The sequence below is a fragment of the Pelophylax lessonae genome (assembly GCF_965119305.1).
Source record: "Pelophylax lessonae genome assembly, chromosome: 2".
NCBI lineage: Eukaryota > Metazoa > Chordata > Amphibia > Anura > Ranidae > Pelophylax > Pelophylax lessonae.
This window is the reverse complement of record NC_138769.1, coordinates 120,023,240-120,045,260: the sequence shown is the minus strand read 5'-3', so window position 1 is coordinate 120,045,260 and position 22,021 is coordinate 120,023,240. Positions and strand designations below refer to the sequence as shown.

The 22,021-nt window shown below is 42.7% G+C and overlaps 1 protein-coding gene across 2 annotated transcripts in view; it reads left to right on the top strand.

Annotated features, from left to right (window-relative positions):
- Positions 1-22,021, top strand: part of GOSR1 (golgi SNAP receptor complex member 1) — a 235,878-nt gene that overhangs the window by 71,508 nt on the left and 142,349 nt on the right. For both annotated transcript variants that reach the window (XM_082244947.1, XM_082244946.1), the window contains exons 5-6: positions 15,553-15,644; positions 20,219-20,293. In XM_082244947.1, coding sequence (XP_082101073.1) covers positions 15,553-15,644; positions 20,219-20,293 — 167 coding nt within the window. The remainder of the gene's footprint in view (positions 1-15,552; positions 15,645-20,218; positions 20,294-22,021) is intronic.

The window sequence follows — 22,021 nt, the reverse complement described above, 5'->3', positions numbered from 1 at the left end:
AAGGTGAGTGTCTGAACGGTTAGCTTAATCTTGCAAAGAACCCTTTTTGGTATTGCATAGGGTGAAGCTGAGGACCATGGTTTCCTTCTTGCCTAAGGTATTCTCTTCCTTCATCTTAAAGAGTAACTCCAATTTTATTGAGAAAAAAAACATTTCCCTCTAGGTGATCATTGTACATTGCAGGGATTTTAACAGACTTTGTTGCAGATTTCCTACCTTTTCTTATTCTGAAGAATTAGCAGTTTGTGTACATCTGCAGAGTAAATCTGTATGGGAGTGGTTTTATAACTATCAGTCAGCTTATGTAGGGCTCTAGTAAGAAAACTGGCAAGGTCTGCATCCCTTTTAGATGTGATTTCCCTGCAGGAGTATCTACCAAAAATGACATCATTGTTGCAGGGAATGCTAAATATCTTAGTGCAGACTTCTGGGAAAATCAGTAAACCGATAGCACAAGCAGGAAATTACATATTTGGGGGGGGGGGGGGGGTCGCGTTGTTCTGTACATCACCTGTGTACAGAACACCTCCAGGTAGACGTATTGCATTTTACAGAACATTACAGCACTGCAGATTGAAAGTGAAAGGTAATTTTAGTAACCTATAATTACATAATGATTTGTGTTGCATGTATATATTTTCCTTTTTTTTTTGCCCCCCCCCCCCCCCCCCCACGAAAGTGGAGTTACTCTTTAAAGCAGAACTACACTGCTTCTGAGCACTACAAACCAAAAATGCTGTTTAATTAATTTTTGATATTCAAAGCAAACTCACCTGTCTCTCTCCATGCTTTATTTTGCCGATAAAACACTTTGAAAAACATGCCCTAGCATTTCTTGCCGTGGTCATCTTGATTGTCGCATCTACAGTCAGGTCCATAAATATTGGGACATCGACACAATTCTAATCTTTTTGGCTCTATACTCCACCACAATGGATTTGAAATGAAACCAACAAGATGTGCTTTAACTGCAGACTTTCAGCTTTAATTTGAGGGTATTTACATCCAAATCAGATGAGGTACGGTGTAGGAATTACAACAGTTTGTATATGTGCCTCCCACTTTTTAAGGGACCAAAGTAATGGGACAGATTAACAGTCATAAATCAAACTTTCACTTTTTAATACTTGGTTGCAAATCCTTTGCAGTAAATTACAGCCTGAAGTCTGGAACGCATAGACATGACCAGACGCTGGTTTTCATCCCTGATGATGCTCTGCCAGGCCTCTACTGCAACTGTCTTCAGTTCCTGCTTATTCTTGGGGCATTTTCCCTTCAGTTTTGTCTTCAGCAAGTGAAATGCATGCTCAATTGGATTCAGGACAGGTGATTGACTTGACCATTGCCAACATTCCACTTCTTTCCCTTAAAAAACTCTTTGGTTGCTTTTGCAGTATGCTTCGGGTCATTGTCCATCTGCACTGTGAAGCGCCGTCCAATGAGTTCTGAAGCATTTGGCTGAATATGAGCAGATAATATTGCCCGAAACACTTCAGAATTCATCCTGCTGCTTTTGTCAGCAGTCACATCATCAATAAATACAAGAGAACCAGTTCCATTGGCAGCCATACATGCCCACGCCATGACACTACCACCACCATGCTTCACTGATTAGGTGGTATGCTTTGGATCATGAGCAGTTCCTTTCCTTCTCCATACTCTTCTCTTCCCATCACTCTGGTACAACTTGATCTTGGTCTCATCTGTCCATAGAATGTTGTTCCAGAACTGTGAAGGCTTTTTTAGATGTTGTTTGGCAAACTCTAATCTGGACTTCCTGTTTTTGAGGCTCACCAATGGTTTACATCTTGTGGTGAACCGTCTGCATTCACTCTGGTTAAGTCTTCTCTTGATTGTTGACTTTGACACACATACACCTACCTCCTGGAGAGCGTTCTTGAACTGGCCAACTGTTGTGAAGGGTGTTTTCTTCACCAGGGAAAGAATTCTTCGGTCATCCACCACAGTTGTTTTCCGTGGTCTTCCGGGTCTTTTGGTGTTGCTGAGCTCATCGGTACGTTCTTTCTTTTTAAGGATGTTCCAAACAGTTAATTTGGCCACACCTAATTATTTTTGCTATCTCTCTGATGGGTTTGTTTTGTTTTTTCAGCCTAATGATGGCTTGCTTCACTGATAGTGACAGCTCTTTGGATTTCATATTGAGAGTTGACAGCAACAGATTCCAAATGCACATAGCACACTTGAAATTAACTCTGGACCTTTTATCTGCTCCTTGTAAATCTGCTCCTTGTAAATGGGATAGTGAGGGAATAACACACACCTGGCCATGGAACAGCTGAGCAGCCAATTGTCCCATTACTTTTGGTCCCTTTAAAAAGTGGGAGGCACATATACAAACTGTTGTAATTCCTACACCTTTCACCTGATTTGGATGTAAATACCCTCAAATTAAAGCTGAAAGTCTGCAGTTAAAGCACAGCTTGTTTGTTTCATTTCACATCCATTGTGTGTCGATGTCCCAATAGTTATGGACCTGACTGTACTTCCTAAAATCCATCTGCTTTTAGCTTAGGCTTGCAGGCAGGAGGATGTGCTTACCTGAGAAAACCCCTCCTGAGCAATCTTGGGATATATGGCATTATTGCCCAGACCTGAAAACCAGAAAGTAACTAAAATGAAAAACAAAAGTGTAAAACCAGTGAATATAATATTTTTTTCTTTTTACTAATGCTAGCAGCATAAACATTGAAAATAGTCAATAATTATTGAGGGAGTGAAGTTTCACTTTAACCAGGTGTAAGGGATTAGCTCGGTGGCGGGTGTGGATGACCCCTTGGGGGGTGCGTTTTCCCAGAGAGGTAGCCGACAAGTGCTTGCAAACAAACAGTGTGGTTTATTAAATGGTGTTTTCTTCACCAGGCTGTATGCAGCAAAACATCCAAAATAAAATAAAACAGAAAATAAATCCTTGCCTCTGTGGGCGGCTACCTTCTCACAACTGGAACCTGCCTAAGTGTCTGTCTCCAACCTACCGTCGGGCAGACTTCCTTGTCCTACAGCGGACACTCAATAGTCCTTTTATAATAGCTTCACAGGGCAACACAGTCCTTTTGTTTCTTTCACATCAACAGTTCGTCTTCTCACCTTTGAGACGTATTCACCCTTGGTTACCGTCCCGGGCCCACACATCCTGTCGGGAGGCACACGCTGACTGTCCTCCTGCTCCCAGCCCACATGGCTTCAGGACACAGCTTCTGGAGGCAGCAAACAATAGGAATTTCTCTGAACAAATTATAGAGCCTTAACTCCCTCATTCTGAACAGGTGAAGGCCTTTCAACTTCCTGCTGGCTAGCTCTGTAGCCAACACCCTAAATTAATTAATGGACTTTCTAAATCAGGTAGAAATGTATCTCCTTCCTGTGACTACATTCCCAGATTTAGCTGACTTCCTGTTACATACCCCCCCCTCTTGTTTCAACCCTAGGGTTGGGACACAGATTTCCAGGCACGCATGTGTCAAGCACTGCTGACTCACTGATAAGCCTCCTATTATCCTCAAGCTTCCGGATGAAACTGTTTTGTCATCTTCATTGACGGATTTCTCATAAATGCCACACAGTTTGTCTCTCATCTCATATACACATTCTTCAACTGCATTTTTGGCATCATTTCGCTCCTTCTCGTTTCTGTCATCTTCATTGACAGCTTTCTCATAAATGTCAGACAGCTTGTCCCTCATAACCGTCTGTCCAATCCACCATGGAGGACCGTGATCCATAGGCAACTCAATTGGGCTAGTCTTAATGTCTTCAACATTCTTAAGACGCCTCTCTCTGCAATCCATAAATGTTTTCCACAAAACTTTGAGAACCTTTGCTTCACTAAGCTTTGTTCCAAGTAGGGACTCTTGACATCCCTCTGTGACTTGAGTTGCCTCTCCATACAGCTGTACACAATCATTGACTTTTTGTTGTAAAAGGGAATGATCTTCCTTCTTGAGCTTTGCTTGCTCTAAGATGCTGTGCAGAGGATTTTCCAATTGAGACAACAGGCTGTCACACATTTCTTCAAAGTGACCCCTGTTCCTTTTCCCAGAGATATCAATATCATTCAAACATTTCATATTCATAGGCAGATCTGAAGCATTTGCACTCATCAACTTCTTAAACTTTTCGCCCTCCTGAGCGAGTCGCAGTAAAGGCCTACTACTTGATTTGATATTCAGTTTATATTTCTTGCCAAACTCTTCACAGAAGTAGCCAACCAGAACATCATCAACTTTCCTTCCACCAACATAGGGGTCAAAGGCAACAACACAGTTGAACCCAGCGATCTGGGTGGTATCCATTATAGACCTCCTCTCTGCATCAGTGAAGAAGCATGGAACTGCAACACATTCTTTTACAGGTTTCTTCAATGCACTTTCTGCTGAACTATTTGACCGCTCAAGGTCACCTAGTTCTTTTTCTCTATCTGAATTCCACATGGAATGCATCTCAAGATCACGATCAAACTTCTGCCACCCGTCTTTCACCAGTTCCATTTTGGAAACACTCCCTGAAAGGCACTTATTCATTTGCTTCACGTTTTCACCAACAGCCTTAGTTTTCTCCACTAGGTTTTCAGCCTGAACTGAGAAATCACCACATTTCTTACTCAGCTCCTTTGTTTGCTGAAGTTCTAATGATACATTTTCCAATGCTTGAAGTTTTTGAAGGAACGGTTTATTCCAAAGGGGTGATTCAAGCCACATGTCGTCACATTTCTGAGGCTCACTCAGGACAGACCCCAAAACACTGATCCTTTTAAAAACTGCATCAGGCACACTATCCCCTCTTTGGGACAGATCCTCTGTTGCCTGGAATTCCTCTTCCAGTTCCTGCAACGGAATCTTCATCTCTTCTACTTGCTGTTCTAAGGCTCGTTTAGACTTTTCTAGCTCCTGAACGCTTTTCACAACATCATCCTTGGAGCTGACCAATTCTTCCATTTCTGTACGCAGCTGTTTGTTAACACTTTCTAGTTCAGCCTTACACTCTAGAACTTCCTCCAAAGAGCGAGCCAAGAACAGGGCTTTGCTCTCGTTATCACGCGCCTCCGTTTTTGCACGGTCGCGTTCTTCTGCATATTTTGCAGACACAGTCTTCTCTTCACCAAGCATCTGATCAAACTTCTTTTTCACATCTTCAACACACTGTAATGAACCAACGCTTTCTTCAATGCGTTTTTTCATATCCGCTATCTGAGCTTGCAATGTTGCGACTTGCTCTGATAGGTTTTTCTTTGCTTCCGCCTCCTCTTTTAATTGTTCCAGGAAGCCATTTTTCTCATCTTCCATTTGTTTGAGCTTTGTGCTAAAACTCAGCCTTTGACACCTCTCTTCCTGTAAGAGTTCCTGCGTGTCTTGCAGCTGCGATTCCAAGATAGAAAAATCTTCCGCAATTTCTCTAGATTTGCTGTCTGCTTGAGAAAGCTGATTTGTAACATTGTCCAACTCAACCTGCAGTCGGTTTGCCTTCTCTGACAGCTTAGCACACAATCGGTCACCTTCTGACACCTTGACTTGCGATTCCAGAAGCTGTGCCTCTACTTTTTCCCTCTTATGTTCACAATCTCCTTTTCCCTGCATAAGAGCCTTCACCTCATTGGCTAGCATCTGGGAATAAGAATGTAATTCTGCCACACAGGCTTCTTTCTCCTTTAACTGCTGCTGGAAACGTTGGGCTTCACCTTTCCAACTTTCACAGTCTGCACGTAATTCATCTACCACATTGCTCAAAGTGGTGAGCTCATACACAGTACTCAGTAATTTAGCCTCTCTTTCACTTTTCTCTTTGTCGCTGAGAGACAATGTCGCTTTCAGAGCAACATTCTGTTCCTGCGACTCCTGCAGGTCTATTTTTGTAGCTCCCAAAGACTGAAGACTTTTTTCCAGCTGATTACGCAACTCCAACATATCAGCCATACTTTGCTTCTGCAAAGTCTGAATTTCACTTTCCTTTTCCATGAGGATGGTATCTTTCTCCATTATAGTCTCTCTGCGTTTTTGCAACTCGACCAAAAGAAGAGCAGTGGATTCTTCCCACTGTGACACATGAGACTTGAGTAGTTCATTCGTTTCCTGCAAGTTTCTATGCTCCATTTTAAGCAATTCCAAGGCTTGTTCCTTTTCTTCCATTTTCCGTTGCAAGGCATCCAACTCAGCCCTGCACACATACTCGGTTTCTTCCAAACCGATGGCCTCCATTGGCTGCTGGCGTCTCTGTTTCCAGCCTGCCATGCTCTCTTGATGAGCCTTTTGTTGAGCTGCAAAGCTCCGCTGAAAATCCGCATTTGCCTGCTGTTGAGCTGCATTTGCCTGCTGTTGAGCTGTATTTGATATAATCAGTTGTTTCAACATCTCCTCCATTTTGAGCTTACTTTTCATCTGAGCACACTGCGTCTCCATAGCAGTTTCATCAGTGTTGCTAGGGACAACAACCTTCCTCTTTAGTAGACTCTCTTTAGGCATGGATGGGGCTGGTTCAGACGGCAACATCCCCTCCATCCATAGAATCCGGTCTCTCATTTCATCTATCTTTGCATTCTTCAGGCGTTTTGAACGCCCCATCTTCAATAACTCCACAAACAAATTTTTCACAGTCCAGCAAACAATTTTCAGACCACTGTCTCTTCAACACATGTAGTTTTTCTCTCTCTTGCAGGATCTCTTTTCCTGCACACACAGTTTGTGCAGTCACTTGCACCAGACACAACAAAGTTCATCAAATAATTTTGAGACCGCTGTCTCTTTAAAACACTTTTTTTTTTTTTTTTTTTCTGTCAGGATCTTCTCTCCTGCACACATAGATTGTGCAATCTCATGCACCAGACAAAGTTCATCAAACATTTGCACTTCCTTGCAGGGATCTTGCTGCTTCTGCCCACTGCATACCTCCACCATATGTGAGGGATTAGCTCGGTGGCGGGTGTGGATGACCCCTTGGGGGGTGCGTTTTCCCAGAGAGGTAGCCGACAAGTGCTTGCAAACAAACAGTGTGGTTTATTAAATGGTGTTTTCTTCACCAGGCTGTATGCAGCAAAACATCCAAAATAAAATAAAACAGAAAATAAATCCTTGCCTCTGTGGGCGGCTACCTTCTCACAACTGGAACCTGCCTAAGTGTCTGTCTCCAACCTACCGTCGGGCAGACTTCCTTGTCCTACAGCGGACACTCAATAGTCCTTTTATAATAGCTTCACAGGGCAACACAGTCCTTTTGTTTCTTTCACATCAACAGTTCGTCTTCTCACCTTTGAGACGTATTCACCCTTGGTTACCGTCCCGGGCCCACACATCCTGTCGGGAGGCACACGCTGACTGTCCTCCTGCTCCCAGCCCACATGGCTTCAGGACACAGCTTCTGGAGGCAGCAAACAATAGGAATTTCTCTGAACAAATTATAGAGCCTTAACTCCCTCATTCTGAACAGGTGAAGGCCTTTCAACTTCCTGCTGGCTAGCTCTGTAGCCAACACCCTAAATTAATTAATGGACTTTCTAAATCAGGTAGAAATGTATCTCCTTCCTGTGACTACATTCCCAGATTTAGCTGACTTCCTGTTACACAGGGCATTATCTTGTCACTTTGTGTAACTTTGATTCTTCAAAAGAAAGTTTTCCTCATTGTCTGGATGTGGTTCACGCTGTGCAAGTCTATCTCTTAAGCCTCGTACACACGCAACGATTATCGGCCGACCGATCGGCTGTCTTTTGTCCAGTGTTGTTGTGTTGGTTGAAATGTGCTCTAGACCAGTGTTTCTCAACTCCGGTCCTCAGGGCACACTAACAGGCCAGATTTTAAGTATTACCTTGGGGAGATGCAGACTAGAATACTGCAATCACTGAGCAGCAAATGATATCACCTGTGATGTTTTCTTGCAAACCTGGCCTGTTAGTGTGCCCTGAGGACCGGAGTTGAGAAACACTGCTCTAGACTGCACACTAATTTTTTCCGGCCAACAACAACCAACTTCAGAAGTGATGTCATGTTCTGGTTTACTTTCCGTGTGTTTTTTCTTCTCTGAGCATGCCCAGTCTTGCTCATCTGATTTTTGTCTGCCGAAATCTGTACTGACTGACGAACAATCGGCTGTTCTGTTGACGGCCAACAAAAATTTTATAGCATGCACACCAGATTTTGTTCGGCCGAAAAGTCGCAGTCGGTTGTCGGAAGCATCATACTAACAAGCCGTCAATCGCCGATGGGACGTTGGCCGAAAATTCACGGCCAACAATCGTTGCGTGTGTACGAGGCATTAGCCACTGTTTCTTTCAGAAAGACTGGTTCCCTTTTTGTAATTTTGGAAGGGAATCGAAAGGGCACCCCTGTTTCTTGTTCCACCTTCTCTATGTGATGGACAAGAAAGAAAATAGTATTTTAAACTCACCCTAAAAAACAGTGCTTTTCTACTGCCCCCACCCAAACTGCTCACCTAAATTGCACAATAGCTGCCAGAATGAGTAGTACATATTGCTGTTGTGAATAAGCTTTGAACGGAGCCACGCCATAGCCGTAGCCAAATGGTTGTCTTGTGGTTGCAAAGTGGTTGAAAACCTTTACATATACCCAGTGACATGACTGGACTCAGGTGACACGGATTAAACAAATCCTTTTACATACAGTGCATCCGGAAAGTATTGAAAGTATTTACAGCACTTCACCTTTTCCACATGTTATGTTACATCCTTATTTCAAAATGGATTAAATTCACAATTTTCCTCAAAATTCTACAAACAATACCCCATAATAACAACGTGAAAAAAGTTTGTTTGAAATCTTTGCAACTGTATTAAAAATAAAAAATGAAAAAAAAAATCTCATGTACATAAGTATTCACAGCCTTTGCTCAATACTTTGTTGAAGCATCTTTGGCTCCAATTACAGCCTCAAGTCTTTTTGAGTATGATGCTACGAGCTTGGCACACCTATTTTTGGGCAGTTTCTCCCATTCTTCTTTGCAGGACCCCTCAAGCTCCATCAGGTTGGATGGGGAATGTCTCCAGAGATGTTCAATCGGGTTCAAGTATGGGCTCTAGCTGGGCCACTCAAGGACATTTAAAAAGTTGTCCCATATCCACTCCTTTGTTATATTGGCTGTTTGCTTAGGGTCAGTATCCTGTTGAAAGATTAAGCTTCACCCCAGTCTGAGGTCCAGACTGCTATGGAGCAGGTTTTCATCAAGGATGTTTCTATACATTACTACATTTGTTGTTCCCTCGATCTTTACTAGTCTTCCAGTTCCTGCCACTGAAAACCATCCTCACAGCATGATGCTGCCACCACCATGCTTCATTGAACAGATGTTATTGGCCAGGTGATGAGCGTTAATAAAAAGAGGAAGCTGCGCTAAATCCTAATAGTGCAATCGTGAATAATCATATGGTAAATAATGTGGCAAGAAAACAACTAAACTTGCAGTGAATAAATTGTGAGCAATATATATCCTTGAAAAAAATCCATCATATGATTAAAGTGATATAATGAAATGGATGCAAAATCCAGTGTTGGGTGAACATAAAGTCCTTTCAATGAAAAAGTCCTTTTCAACATTAAACAAGTGTCCATAAAGTGCAAAAAAGTGTATAAGGAACGTTGATTGATGAAATCCACCACCAAGCACCAACACTTAGCATACGCTTCTTACCAGATAGCATAGACCATAAACTATAATGGTCATAAAAGTACACAATAACCTGGCATCCGGGATGGGCGGTGGCTGCTCAGCAGCAGCTCCAAATTGGGAATAAAAAAAACGAACAAGCATAGTGAAGCCTGCTAACATTTAAGTCCCTTTATTTAAAATATATAAAAAGTACCTTTGATGAATTGTAAACAGGCATAAACGAGTAAAAAACCAGCAGACTGTCAGCTCTTGAGAAAGGAACACAGCAAGTGACAGCTAAGCAAACGTGATGTCTTCTATAACAGCCAATTCCAACGTGTTTTTTCATTGGTGACATCTTCCTAGGGGCAGGCCAAACGTCAGAGGTGCAATCTTTGTTTCATCAGACCAGAATCTTGTTTCTCCTGGTCTGAGAGTCCTTCAGATGCCTTTTGGCAAACTCAAGGCTGGCTGTCATATGCCTTTTACTAAGGAGTGGCTTTTGTCTGGCCACTCTACCATACGGGCTTGATTGGTGGCATGCTGGAGAGATGGTTGCTCTTTTGGAAGGTTGTCCTCTCTTCACACAAACACTGGAGCTCTGTCAGAGTGACCCTCAGGTTCTTGGTCACCTCCCTGATTAAGGCCCTTCTCCCCCAATGGCTCAGTTTGGTCGGACAGCCTGCTCTAGGAAGAGTCCTGGTGGTTCCAAACTTTTTCCATTTCCAGATGATGGAGGCAGCTGTGCTCATTGGGACCTTCAATGCTGCAGAAATATTTCTGTACCCTTCCCCAGATCTGTGCCTTTATACAGTTCTGTCTCTGAGATCTACAGATAATTCCCCGGACTTCATGTCTTGGTTTGTGCTCTGACATGCACTGTTAACTGTGGGACCTTTTATATAGACAGGTGTGTGCCTTTCCAAATCATGTCCAATCGACTGAATTTACCACAGGTGGACTCCAATCAAGTTGTATAAACATATCAAGGATGATCAGTGGAAACACAATGCATCTAAGCTCAATTTTGAGTGTCATGGCAAAGGCTGTGAATACTTATGTACCCAATGTGTATAATTAACACAAAAATAAATAAAACTTAGTGTAGAAAATCAGTGTTCAAAAATGTTAATACCAACTAACTGTGTGATCAACTCCATACACGCACCTAATCACAACTGTTTAAAAACATCAAAAACACAGAGCAAAACAATATATACATGCAAAATTATATAGATATATATAAATAGATTGCTGCCAGCACTTATCAAAAGGTATCCATCTATAACTTTAAATCAATAATAAAAATCTCACATCAAGTGAAACACAATCAATGTACATAGTCCCAATAAATATATAAAAAATCAATCGCCGTGCAATAATCATGTTCTTCAGTGACCACCGCCTGTGGCTGGCATGCTTGCTCACCTCTAAGCAATGGCCCTACTACAGAGCCACCATTGCCTGTAACTACCATATTTATCGGCGTATAACACGCACCTCAATATTAGGAGAGAAATTTCAGGAAAAAAGCTTAAATTGAAAATAGCTTTGAACTCAGAACATTTTTTTTTTTTTATCAAATTACATCTCGCCACTGCTCATGAATGCAGCCTCATCAGCAGTGTCCAGCAAAGCAGCCTCATCAGCAGTGTCCAGCAATGCAGCCTCGCCAGCGCAGTCTCCACTAATGCAGCCTCGCAAGCGCCATTGACACTATCAGTTTTTAAAAAGGCTGGGAAGCAGCGCCGAGAGCAGAAGGGGGCAGGCCGGGCCGAGGAGAAGGGAGAGTGAGCGCTCGTTGTCATCGGAAGTCCCGCCTATGATAGACGTCACACGTCTCGGCAGAGGAGGCGGGACTTCCTATGACAGCTCGTCCATCCATCCTTCTCTGCGCGGCCCGCCCCCTTCTGCTCTTGGCGCTGCTTCCTGGCCTTTTTTTTTTTTAAATATCGGCGTATAGCACGCACTATTGCTTTTTCCTCCATTTTTAGGAGGAAAAGGTGCGTGTTATATGCCGATAAATACGGTATGTCCCTCTGGATTTCACTGAAATGGTCTTCCTCTGGATGTACCTGGACCCAAATAGACGACTCCGCAGATATCCATCAAGCATGTATAACCAGAAAATAAAGAGAAACCACAGTGCTTTCTATTTCAAACAATTTATTGTACTACAAACAGGTATATAAATACTCAAATATAAATGTGAAAATAAAACACATCGTCCGCTCTCCCAGCTGACACTGTAACATGGAAATCCTGAACAGAGGCTCCTTCCAACCTGTATGGGTTACGCTTCCAAATAAGTTTCCTCAGCAAGTGTCTGAGGAAGCTTATTTGGAAGCGTGACGCTTGATAGCAGATGAAGAGACAGCAGACAGAAATGAGGGTTAGTACTCTAGACTGAGACAAGTGCACAGTGTAGAATATGCTTTGTTCATATTTCATATCTGAGGTTTACAACCACTTTCCTTTTTGGTAGTTAAAAAATTAATGCCAAGTAAGCTACCAGTGATACTTGTACTAAGTGATAGTCACGTGTAATAATTTTCCAGTACAATTTAAGCTATTAATATTAAAGTGTTTGTAAAGGCAGAAGGTTTCTATTTAAATGCATTATATGCATTAAGATAAAAAAACCACCTGTATACAGCAGCCCCCCTAATACTTACCGATCTTGCAGGAGAGACTTGGCTGTCCGGGACTCTTTCTCCTGATTGGCAGACACACGGCAGCACCGCCACCATTGGCTCCAGCTGCTGTCAATCAAAGTCAGCCAATCAGGAGAGAGGGGGGGGGGGCAGAACCACAAATCTGTGTCTGAATGGGCACAGGGAGCTGTGGCTCAGCTCAGGTGCCCCCATAGCAGGCTGCTTGGTGTGGGGGCACTCAACAGGAGGAAGGGGCTAGGAGCGCTGAAGCGGGACCCCATAAGAGGAGGATTGGGGCTGCTCTGCAAAAGAACTTCACAGAGAAGGAAAGTATAACATGTTTGTTATTTTTAAATAAGATGAAAAAAAAAAAGACTTTACAATCATTTTGAACTGCGTCTAAACCCAAGAACAAAAATGTAATTTCTCTTACGTCCTCCGACAGTCGCCGCCCATTCACACTGTCTTCACTAATGGGGTATTGCTTCCTCACCACAGGAGTTTCTAGGCATAAGACTTGTAAAAGAACAATTCATCTACATAGTCACACCCATGGGGGCTGTCCTTCTAGTCCAATACCCCCTTGCAATAGCCATCCCAATTCAGTTTGTCTTCTGCCTAGCTTAGGAGTGGATAGGCTTCCCTGTGCTGAGGCTACAGTCTCAGCCTTCCTCTTTTTCTTTTATGATTTATTTTCTGAAAATGTCATTTTTCTTTACATTGCTAGCTGTTTATTTTATCAGCGCTAGTTAGTTGGATCTTCGGATGAAGACAGCGTTTGCGGAGCTGGGAATCGGACTGACCGTCCTGGTTCTCCAGGACAGAGGGTCAGATGGAATCCCAGCCCGCCATCGAGCCTTTCGCAGGATATGTGTTCACCCTGGCCTCGCAAACGACCCATCCCTGTCCATCAGGGAGGCAGCCATGTGAGGTGGCTACCTCACTGGACACAGCATCGGTTCGTCCGTGCACTACTAGTGTCCTGTGTTTCTGGCTGGCGGCACTCCCCTGCCATCTGAGGGTGGGCAGTTTCCCGCTTGATATGAGGCACCCCACGCCATCGGGTACAGGTAAGTACATTCTGTGTGGGGCCTCTGTCTGGGGTCGGCAGTCCTATGTGTCTGTGGTGTCCCCTATGTCTGTGCGTTTTGGGCTCCCTGTTCCCGGTCCATGCGGGGGTTTTATTCTCTCACAGCAGCGCTGTGTGTGGGGGATTGGGGGTCCCTCTCCTAAGGTCACTTTAGGGTGCTTGGAGGTGCAGACATATGCGGCGACCGCTGCGGGGTTAAAAACCGCCGGTCCGCCATTTTAAGTGTGGGCAGCATGTCTGGCTTTATTATGGGCGTTTATACAGCATGCTATGTAGTGATTTTGGCGCCTTGCGGCGCCATCTTGCGTGTGGCATTCGATCGTTCAGAGCACGTCGGCGGCCATCTTGCTGAAGCCTCCCATTCATTTCAATAGGCATCCATTTTCCCTTGGCCTGCAGCTTAAGTTCAGCCTCCAGCGGTGACATCACTTCCTTCTTTCTCACAGAGCCGACTGAAGGAGCTGGTAACACACTGTGGGGTTTCTGTCCTGCTGTTCTTTTCCTGTCCTGCTTTGTGCAATCTTCCTGTTTTGTCCCTGCGGGGGGTCTGTGTCTCAGTCTCTATAGCGGTGTGCTGCGGGGGTCCGCGACGCTCTTAAAGGGCCAGTTCAAAAAAAAAACTTTTTATTTCTGTTATGGAATCCCAGGACAGCAAATTCCCTCCAGCTTTGGTGGGGGATTCAGGGTCCTCTGAATCTAACCTGACTAATTTGGCTGCTGTTGTGGCAACTTTGGTGTCAAAAATGGATGTGCTGATGACTGAACGTGCTGCTAGGAAAAGGCCTAGGATTTCCTTTTCTTCTAAATCGGAGTGTGACATGGTTGCTGTAGGTAGCGTGGCCCTTTCGGGGTCTCGCTCTTCTCAGGACCTGCAAGAGTCTGAGGGGGAGGCGGAGGTTGCGGGGGTGGATGACTTGCCCCCCCCCCCCCCCCCCTGGGTCCTGGGTCGCCCGAGAAACGCGCAGCTATGGATGAGTTGATCCTAGCAGTAAAGGAAACACTACATTTGGAGGATGAGCCCACTCCTCCGGGCGTTGTGTCCTCTTTTGATACACACAGGACCCACAAGACGGCGCAGGTTTTTCCTTGCCCTGCAGAGTTTCACCATAAGGTGAATGAGCTATGGCGTAATTTAAAACACGCCTTTGTGGTGCCTAAGAAGTTTCAACTTCTCTAGCCTTTTGCGGCTAGTACAGTTGCACGCTGGTGTGTGCCTCCTCAAGTGGATCACACGGTGGCCAGATTGAACAAAGCTACCCTGGTCCCCACCGAGGACTCTTCGGTGTTTAGGGACCCTACTGATAGGAGGCTGGAATCTCTTGCCCGACATTCCTACATGGTGGCGGGTTCCATGCTCAAGCCTATTTTTGCCTCTGTAATGGTGGCTCAGGCTGTGGCGGATTGGACCAAGGTGCTCAAACGCACCCTCATGGCCGACTCTGCCCCTCCCACTCCAGTGGAGATGGTGGATCAGATTTATCGAGGGGTCATGTATTTGTTCGATGCGGCTCTAAATGAGGCCCCTTTGGCGATACGCCTGTCCAGTGTTGCAGTGATTAACCGCCGCTTAATCTGGTTAAAAAGCTGGTCGGCTGACCAAAAATCCATGAAGACGGTGACTGATTTCCCTTGGTGTTTTGTAATAATTAGGGATAGCTGGAGTGCAACACAGGCAGAGATCACAGGAAGTTGGCGCACACGATTTCAGGAAGTTTCAGAAAGGCTATTTGCACTTATCGATATACCAAAGTGCTTTTCATGGTATATTTAACTGAACAGAAAGGAGCAAATAAGAGAAGTTCATTGTTGCAGTTTACATACCCTTTTAAACACAGGCCACAACAGTTATGTCCAGTACTGGACTAAACTCTTTCATTCATGGCAACAGCCATATCATTCACTGATAAAATAGATGAAAGTGAAGTTTCATCTCATTCTTCTGTCCATTCACACACTGGTTGCTTGGTTAGGAAACAAATATCATATGAATAAGCAATTATTAAATATCATTGGGAGCTGTAGGTTTTAAAAATGTTCTGGTGTTGTACGCATTTGTTTTGTTAGAAGTAATACCTTTAGTTCTGTTAAGCGCAGTGATAAGTCTACGCTTGTTATATATTAATTACAATACTTGCATCCCTTAAAGCTCAAATAACTAGTAATGCAGTCTATATATTAATAGACGTGAGTGTTTCTTTACAGGATTATACACATGAATTCCACAAAACAAAAGCCAATTTCCAGGCAATTCGAGAAAGGGAAGATCTCTTGGGATCAGTACGGAAGGATATTGAGTAAGTCACAAATGATGTTAGGGAATCAGCGGTCAGTACATAGCATTGCTTTCATTTCTGTGATTTACTGCTGTTTTAATGCTGCTGATCCCTTTAAAGGAACATCTAATGTTACTTGTCTCTCTTCTCTAATCCTGGCATGTATATTTAAATACTGTATCAGTGTGGTTTCTATGGTAACGTTTAGAAAGAACCTACAGAGGAGTGCAGTAAGTCTTTGTATTTTATGATGTCATTATTGATGTACTGTATATTTTAGCTAAAATAATGTTTATCAGTTTTTTTGAAATTGCTGAGAGATAAAAATGTAAAGCTTAATGGATTTTCAGATTTATATACTGACTGACAGAGAGACTGACTAGAATTTCTCAGCCAGGGTTCCTCTGCAGGGGGTTCCTTGAGCAATGAGCCCATTCCTGCCTCTTCGATAAGTTTCCACTGACACCACTGATCTTTGTACCTATTTGTAAGAGAGAATCTGTACTTCTTCCAAATGACCACAAATGTAAACTGCATTCTTCCCACTGAACATCACACTAATGTATCAGGAGTTGTAGATCTAGTATGTTTTAGCAGGGGTTCCCTCAGACCAGAAAGTTATTTCAAGCGTTTCTCCATGTTGAAAAGGATGAGAAAAACTGCTATTAGATACACACCATAAAACTGTCATCTTGTACTCCAATAAGGAATGCAGTCATTCCCTTACAGAAGATATACTGTGGCCTGCAGGTACTGGCAGACATAAAAACAAGCAGTAAGCCAGCCCAGTATACAACCCCTCCTTTACCCAGCATCTCCCTGTTTTTGCTAGTGTCCCCGGAATCTGAATGCTTTTCTTGAATTTATTTTTTTGCTACTGTTTTAACTTTGACTTCAATCGAGATTTGTTTGCTCTACTGTTGGAATTTTTTCCTCATTGACTTAGTTCAAGCTTTCTTTCTGTACAGCTACTTGAGCTGGTTAGTACATAGCCGCTATTTTCATTGGCAGCTTCCCAGCACCAGCTTTTAAAGTCTTATGAAACTTTGCTTAATGAGCATGCTGCTAGCCTGGAATGTGACTTTTGTGCACTGTGCTCTGCATTTGGCACATTCCAGTTTTAAGTATACTGGTTAGCTGGAGAGAGCTTTTGGGGCCCAAAGACATGGCACAGCCCAAGGTGTGACTCCTTGAAGTCTCCCTTTGTTGGTAAGACTGGTCATGCTGAAGCACCAAGAGCTTAGCTCACTAATGCACTGTTGGACATTATTTTAAATTTCCCCACACTGCCTGTTTACCACAGTAAGGATTGAATCTCAGGAATTGAGCACTGATGTCATCTGGTGGGTGGAGTATTGCACTTGGGCTCTTTCTGTCCATGTCTGCATGGAGAGAGCATCATGCTGGTGGTGCTTCTTCAATGCACCACATGGATCTCTGGACATATTCCACTGCCAACCGACAATTTCTTGGTCACTTCCAACTTCCTGAAACCTTCATTAGCACCTACTGCATAAATTTGTGAGTTATGAGGCCTTGTCTCAATTTGGGCATACTTACAATATTCCTGAGCAGATGCAACATGTCTTCCTTAAGACACAGTGAACAACTCCATTTCCACAGGTGACCTCAGCTTATACTTCCCTAGTGGTCCTGGGGGCATTTACCCAATATCTCCAGAAAGAGACAACCCCTGCAGCCTTGAAACTGAAACTGTAGTTTAAACTGTAGTTGTTAGGTCCTCTTAGTTGGTCCTCGGCAGCTTTGTTGGGCGAGGCCTTGTCCTTTCCTATCTCCTCAAGAACCTCCATGTCCAAGCTTGACTTCTTGTCTGTGCCAAATTACTACAACAATCTGCCACTGAGGTTCTAAGCAAGCCCCATCATTGTCCATCTGGAGTATGCCTCTGATCACAGAGTCCCAAAATCAGGCTGAGCTTGAGGGTCAAGTCGCTATGTTACAGCAGTTCTTTCTTGAAATGGTTGATATATTGAGTCACCTTTTAATGAATCAGAGTTACAAGGGTTTGACTCAAACCAGATAGATGCAATGCCTAATACCCTACATTGTATCCCCACATGATTGACTGGAGTGGCTCTCTGTTCTGTCTTGGTGGTGATCCTAATCTTCTAAACTGTTAGAATGGATAGGCTCTCGTACAGGGGAGCCCTCAATCTCTAGTGCAGGTTCCCATGTCAGTGTGCATTTGGAACAAATGTTCAGAGTCTTGTGCTTCAATTTTGATTGCTTGTTAAAAGTAATCTAGTGTCTCGAATGGGACTGATGCAGGTGTGGGGCACTTTTGGCTGCATGCTTGGGACAAAGATGAAATCTCCAGGGAGCACTTGACTTGGTTGTCTTTTGAAGGACTTTTCAGACCTGCTTTTTACACAGTCATTAGTAATGCCACCAATGGCTGCTACATGCTCCTGCCTCAAAGCAGTAGGTCTATAAAAGGGTTTGAAGAACCACACCTTACTACCTCATCTACTGCATTTGTTGTACTTGGGCACTCAGAGACTGCTTCTCATTCAGACCATAGGAGTTGCAGCCAGAGTTTTAACAATCCCTCTCCAATCTGCATTAGGTGACCCCACATCTCTTCAAGTTGGAGCTTTTTGTTTATCCAGCTTGGACAGTGTACCATGTAGCTTTTAGGCTAAACCTCCAGGTTTGACCCCTTTCTCGTTGTTCCCTCATCAGTCTTCCTTAGGAATTATTTCAAAGGCATAGCTTCCCAGTCTTGGTCCTATCTGTTGCTGTGGGACTGCTTTTAGATGTCCTGACTGTAACTGGATTCTTGTGCAACTCTGTGGCCAGTGAGATGATAATTTTGACCCCTTGGATCAGTGACCATAGAAATTCAACTTTAACATAACTTACTATTACTCCTCATTATCCCGACTCACCAAGATATCTTCCTATAGATTTCCCGGTACCCCCCCCCCAAAATCATGCCCTCAAAATCTGTAAACATCCAATAACAGTTACATGCAAAATGCCTAAAAACAAGAGTACAAAATGCACTAGCATTGAAAGATACTAGGGAAACACCACATGGACATGATTTAGCTAAAATCCAAGGGCCCAAAATACCCATAGAAAAATTACTTAATAGGCAGTTTCAATGTTGATTTATTCTGCAACTTGATGTTATTCCTTTCTATGATATACCAATAAATACTTATGGTAAAGTATACATTTTTGTACCTACCATCTTTTTTTTTTCTGGTCTGTTGATGGACACAGGCAGCACCCTTTTGTGTTTTCTCTGGCTCTGTGTATTGTTCTCAATCAAAACTGAGGCTTGCTGGGTAGAGGAGGAGTTCTACGCAAGACTGGCTTACTGCTTTTCTATTGGTCAGTGTCCTGAACGCCTAGGTGGCAGTATAACCTGACTAATAGAATAGCATGTTTTTAAAAGTATGGACTTTGTAAAAAAAAAAAAAAAAAAACATTCATACTCCGCTAGGTTGATGCATCATTGACCTGATACTGTATCTGTCCCCTGCCTGCTGGCTCGGCAGTGAGAACTGAGTGATCAAACGCTGAAAATCGCTCAGTTCTCTGAGCAGCAAACTGGGACTGTCAGTCTCCGGCTCTCTGTTCTGCCCTTCCAGCAGCGCTCACTGGAGTGCCGGGCTGTGGCGGGGCGAGAAGTTCTGTCTCAGGCTCTCAGTGGATTTCTGTGAGGTGCTGGTCCAGGTGGTTGGGATCTTTTCAGAGCCTGGCCCGGCTCAGTGACATCACCTGACAGCAGACTTTAGCCTGATGTCTGCTGAAAATGAGTCACAGGAGTGCAGAACAAACTACACTGCTTCGATCCTTAGGAGAAGTACAGCCAAAATAGCTTTGGCTGTACTTCTCCTTTAAGTTGAGTAATCATTTGGCTGCCTGCCCCATATTGTATCCTTCAACATATCTATAGATGTCATCCAGATGAGTCACATTCCCCAGTATATGTCAGTGTATCGCAAATGAAAGTTTCAGCCTAAAATATTTGCTTGGATTTGTGCTGCCCATAGTGGATTCACACTTGACTAGATCTGCAGAGCAAATCTAAGCAGTTGCGTCTACCACATTTGTTAAAGTAAACCTTTTAAACTGAGCAAACAATAAAAAAAAAGTATATAATCTGCACATAAAAATGGTCAGTACCTCAAGAGATATTGACAACTGAAGTTCTGTGCAAATCCGGAAATTTCCTGTAAATTGCGGTAAGATTGGGACCAAAGTAAACTTGAAAATGGTGAACAATAGCATATAACTTCAGATGACTGTATTTCTAGATCTGCTGACTGTTTTTACTGATGGTATCTTCGACTTATTAATTTTTAAATCTTTTATGTGGCTTAAGCTGCTCAGATATGTGTGAGGTTACCTACAGGCTTTTTATTTTTCATACTGTGTATGTTTAGAGTACAGTACTTCATTTACTAGCACTGTACAAATGTTGGAGCTACTTAAATCAATAACTGTAAATCATCTTGTGGATGAAGTAGCAGCTTGTGAATTTTATCTGTGTTGTGAAAAAAGCCTGCCCAGTAACTGTTCTACTTTTCTTAAACCTTCTTGGTCTCTCCCCCCCATAATAGATCTTACAAAACTGGATCTGGGGTGAACAACAGAAGAACAGAGTTGTTTTTGAAAGAACACGAGCACCTCAGAAGGTAAGATGGAGCGTTGGAGGTTTGAGGTCCAGTCAGCAGTAAATAGGAGGAGGGGAATAGGTTAATATGTAAAGTATGGATTTTAGCCTTCTAAGGCTTAATTGCTCCTAGCAAAGAGCTAATGGTCAATAGGCTGAACCAGCAGCTATACGCGCAGAGAGAGATCATGCTCTATTGCGAAGTACAAGTTCAGCAAGTTTAAGAATAGAACTCATTACAAGAAAAGGGACTTCCTCGAAAGTAACAGGTCATCACAAATGTGGAACCTCTTTGTTTTGAATCACTTATCCAATGTAAAGCCATGTCTGTGTTGTAGATACTGTCCTCTTAGTGGAAGAGCAGTAAATCATCACTAGACTGCCGGTTACATAGCTCACATTAAAATTGCCCTGTAAAGCTCTGTATATTGCTTTTATCCCTATGGATTATTGTACTTCACAGGCTCACTTTCCCATTTCTCTTTTACTGTACAGCTCTCAATACCCCAAATAGATACCTCTGTTTCAGCCATATATGTAAATCAATTCAGTTACTGAAGTATTTTAAACATGAGCCGTGTTCATTCACCTCTAATTGTGGACACATCTCCAATCTCAAATTAATTCTCAATTTATTATATTATATTATAAGTATACATACCTTGAATGAAATAAAAAAAAAAAAAAAAAAGTGAAACCATGCCAGTTCAGGATTAGGTAACACAGATCATTTTTCTTATTGGAAGGTGCTAGTAATTATACAACACATTTTCCAGTCTCAATTTAGATGTGTTGTAGGCTTAAGACTCCATAGAATCCTTATTCCAAGATATGCCACGAATGGGTAGAAACATAATGCCCCCCTGTAGCACTAGGGCCCAATAAGTGGCATACATTTAGTTAACACCTGCTTTACCTTTTCTCATTGAAAATAGTAAAGGATTAGCCTTTTGCCAGAGAGATCTTATAGCAAGCTGTAAAATCCTAGTGCATCAGATAATGACTGTTTATCACCTCCTAGATTAGCCCTAAAGTCACTTTATTCTCTAGTGAATTAAATTTAAATACAGGAGTTTACTATGTTTATATTTTCTTTTAATATACTTGCTCATCCCTTTTAAACTCGTTAGCTGTGCAAACTTGCCATTAGCTACTCTATGTACCTTCCCACTAATCTAATGCTACCGTCAATGATTTGTTTCTTTAGTAAAGCATGCAGCTGTAGTTATGCATTGTTGCCGCCAGGGGGCAGTCTATGTGTTTGTCAGTTTTTCTTTAAACGACACAACATAAATTCAGCAGTTCTACCATTTAACCAGGACTGCTCTCAAAGTGTTTTCAGGTAATTAAAGTTCATACTAATTTGTAATGGTATGTGTCCCTGCTGTATCTGTGCTCAAGGCAGATAAATTCTATATCATATTTTTAAGTCAAATTCATGAAATCAGAAACTTCTGTTAATGTGTTAAGTCATAACATATAATTCACCGTCATAGGGTCCTGTTAATTTAGTTTTCCTATAGGTGGAAATACAACATACCACACTAGCAGAATCTTTTTAACCGTGGAAGAGCCAAAGCAAATTATTTTTCATATATAATAAATGAAATATAACAGATACTAGGCATACTAAATAAAGACCTAAAGTGGCACTAAATTCTGTTTAAAGAATGAAAATTATTAAAGTGGTTATATAGGCAGAAGGTTTTTGTACTTTAATGCATTCTCTGCATTAAAGGATGCGTTCGAT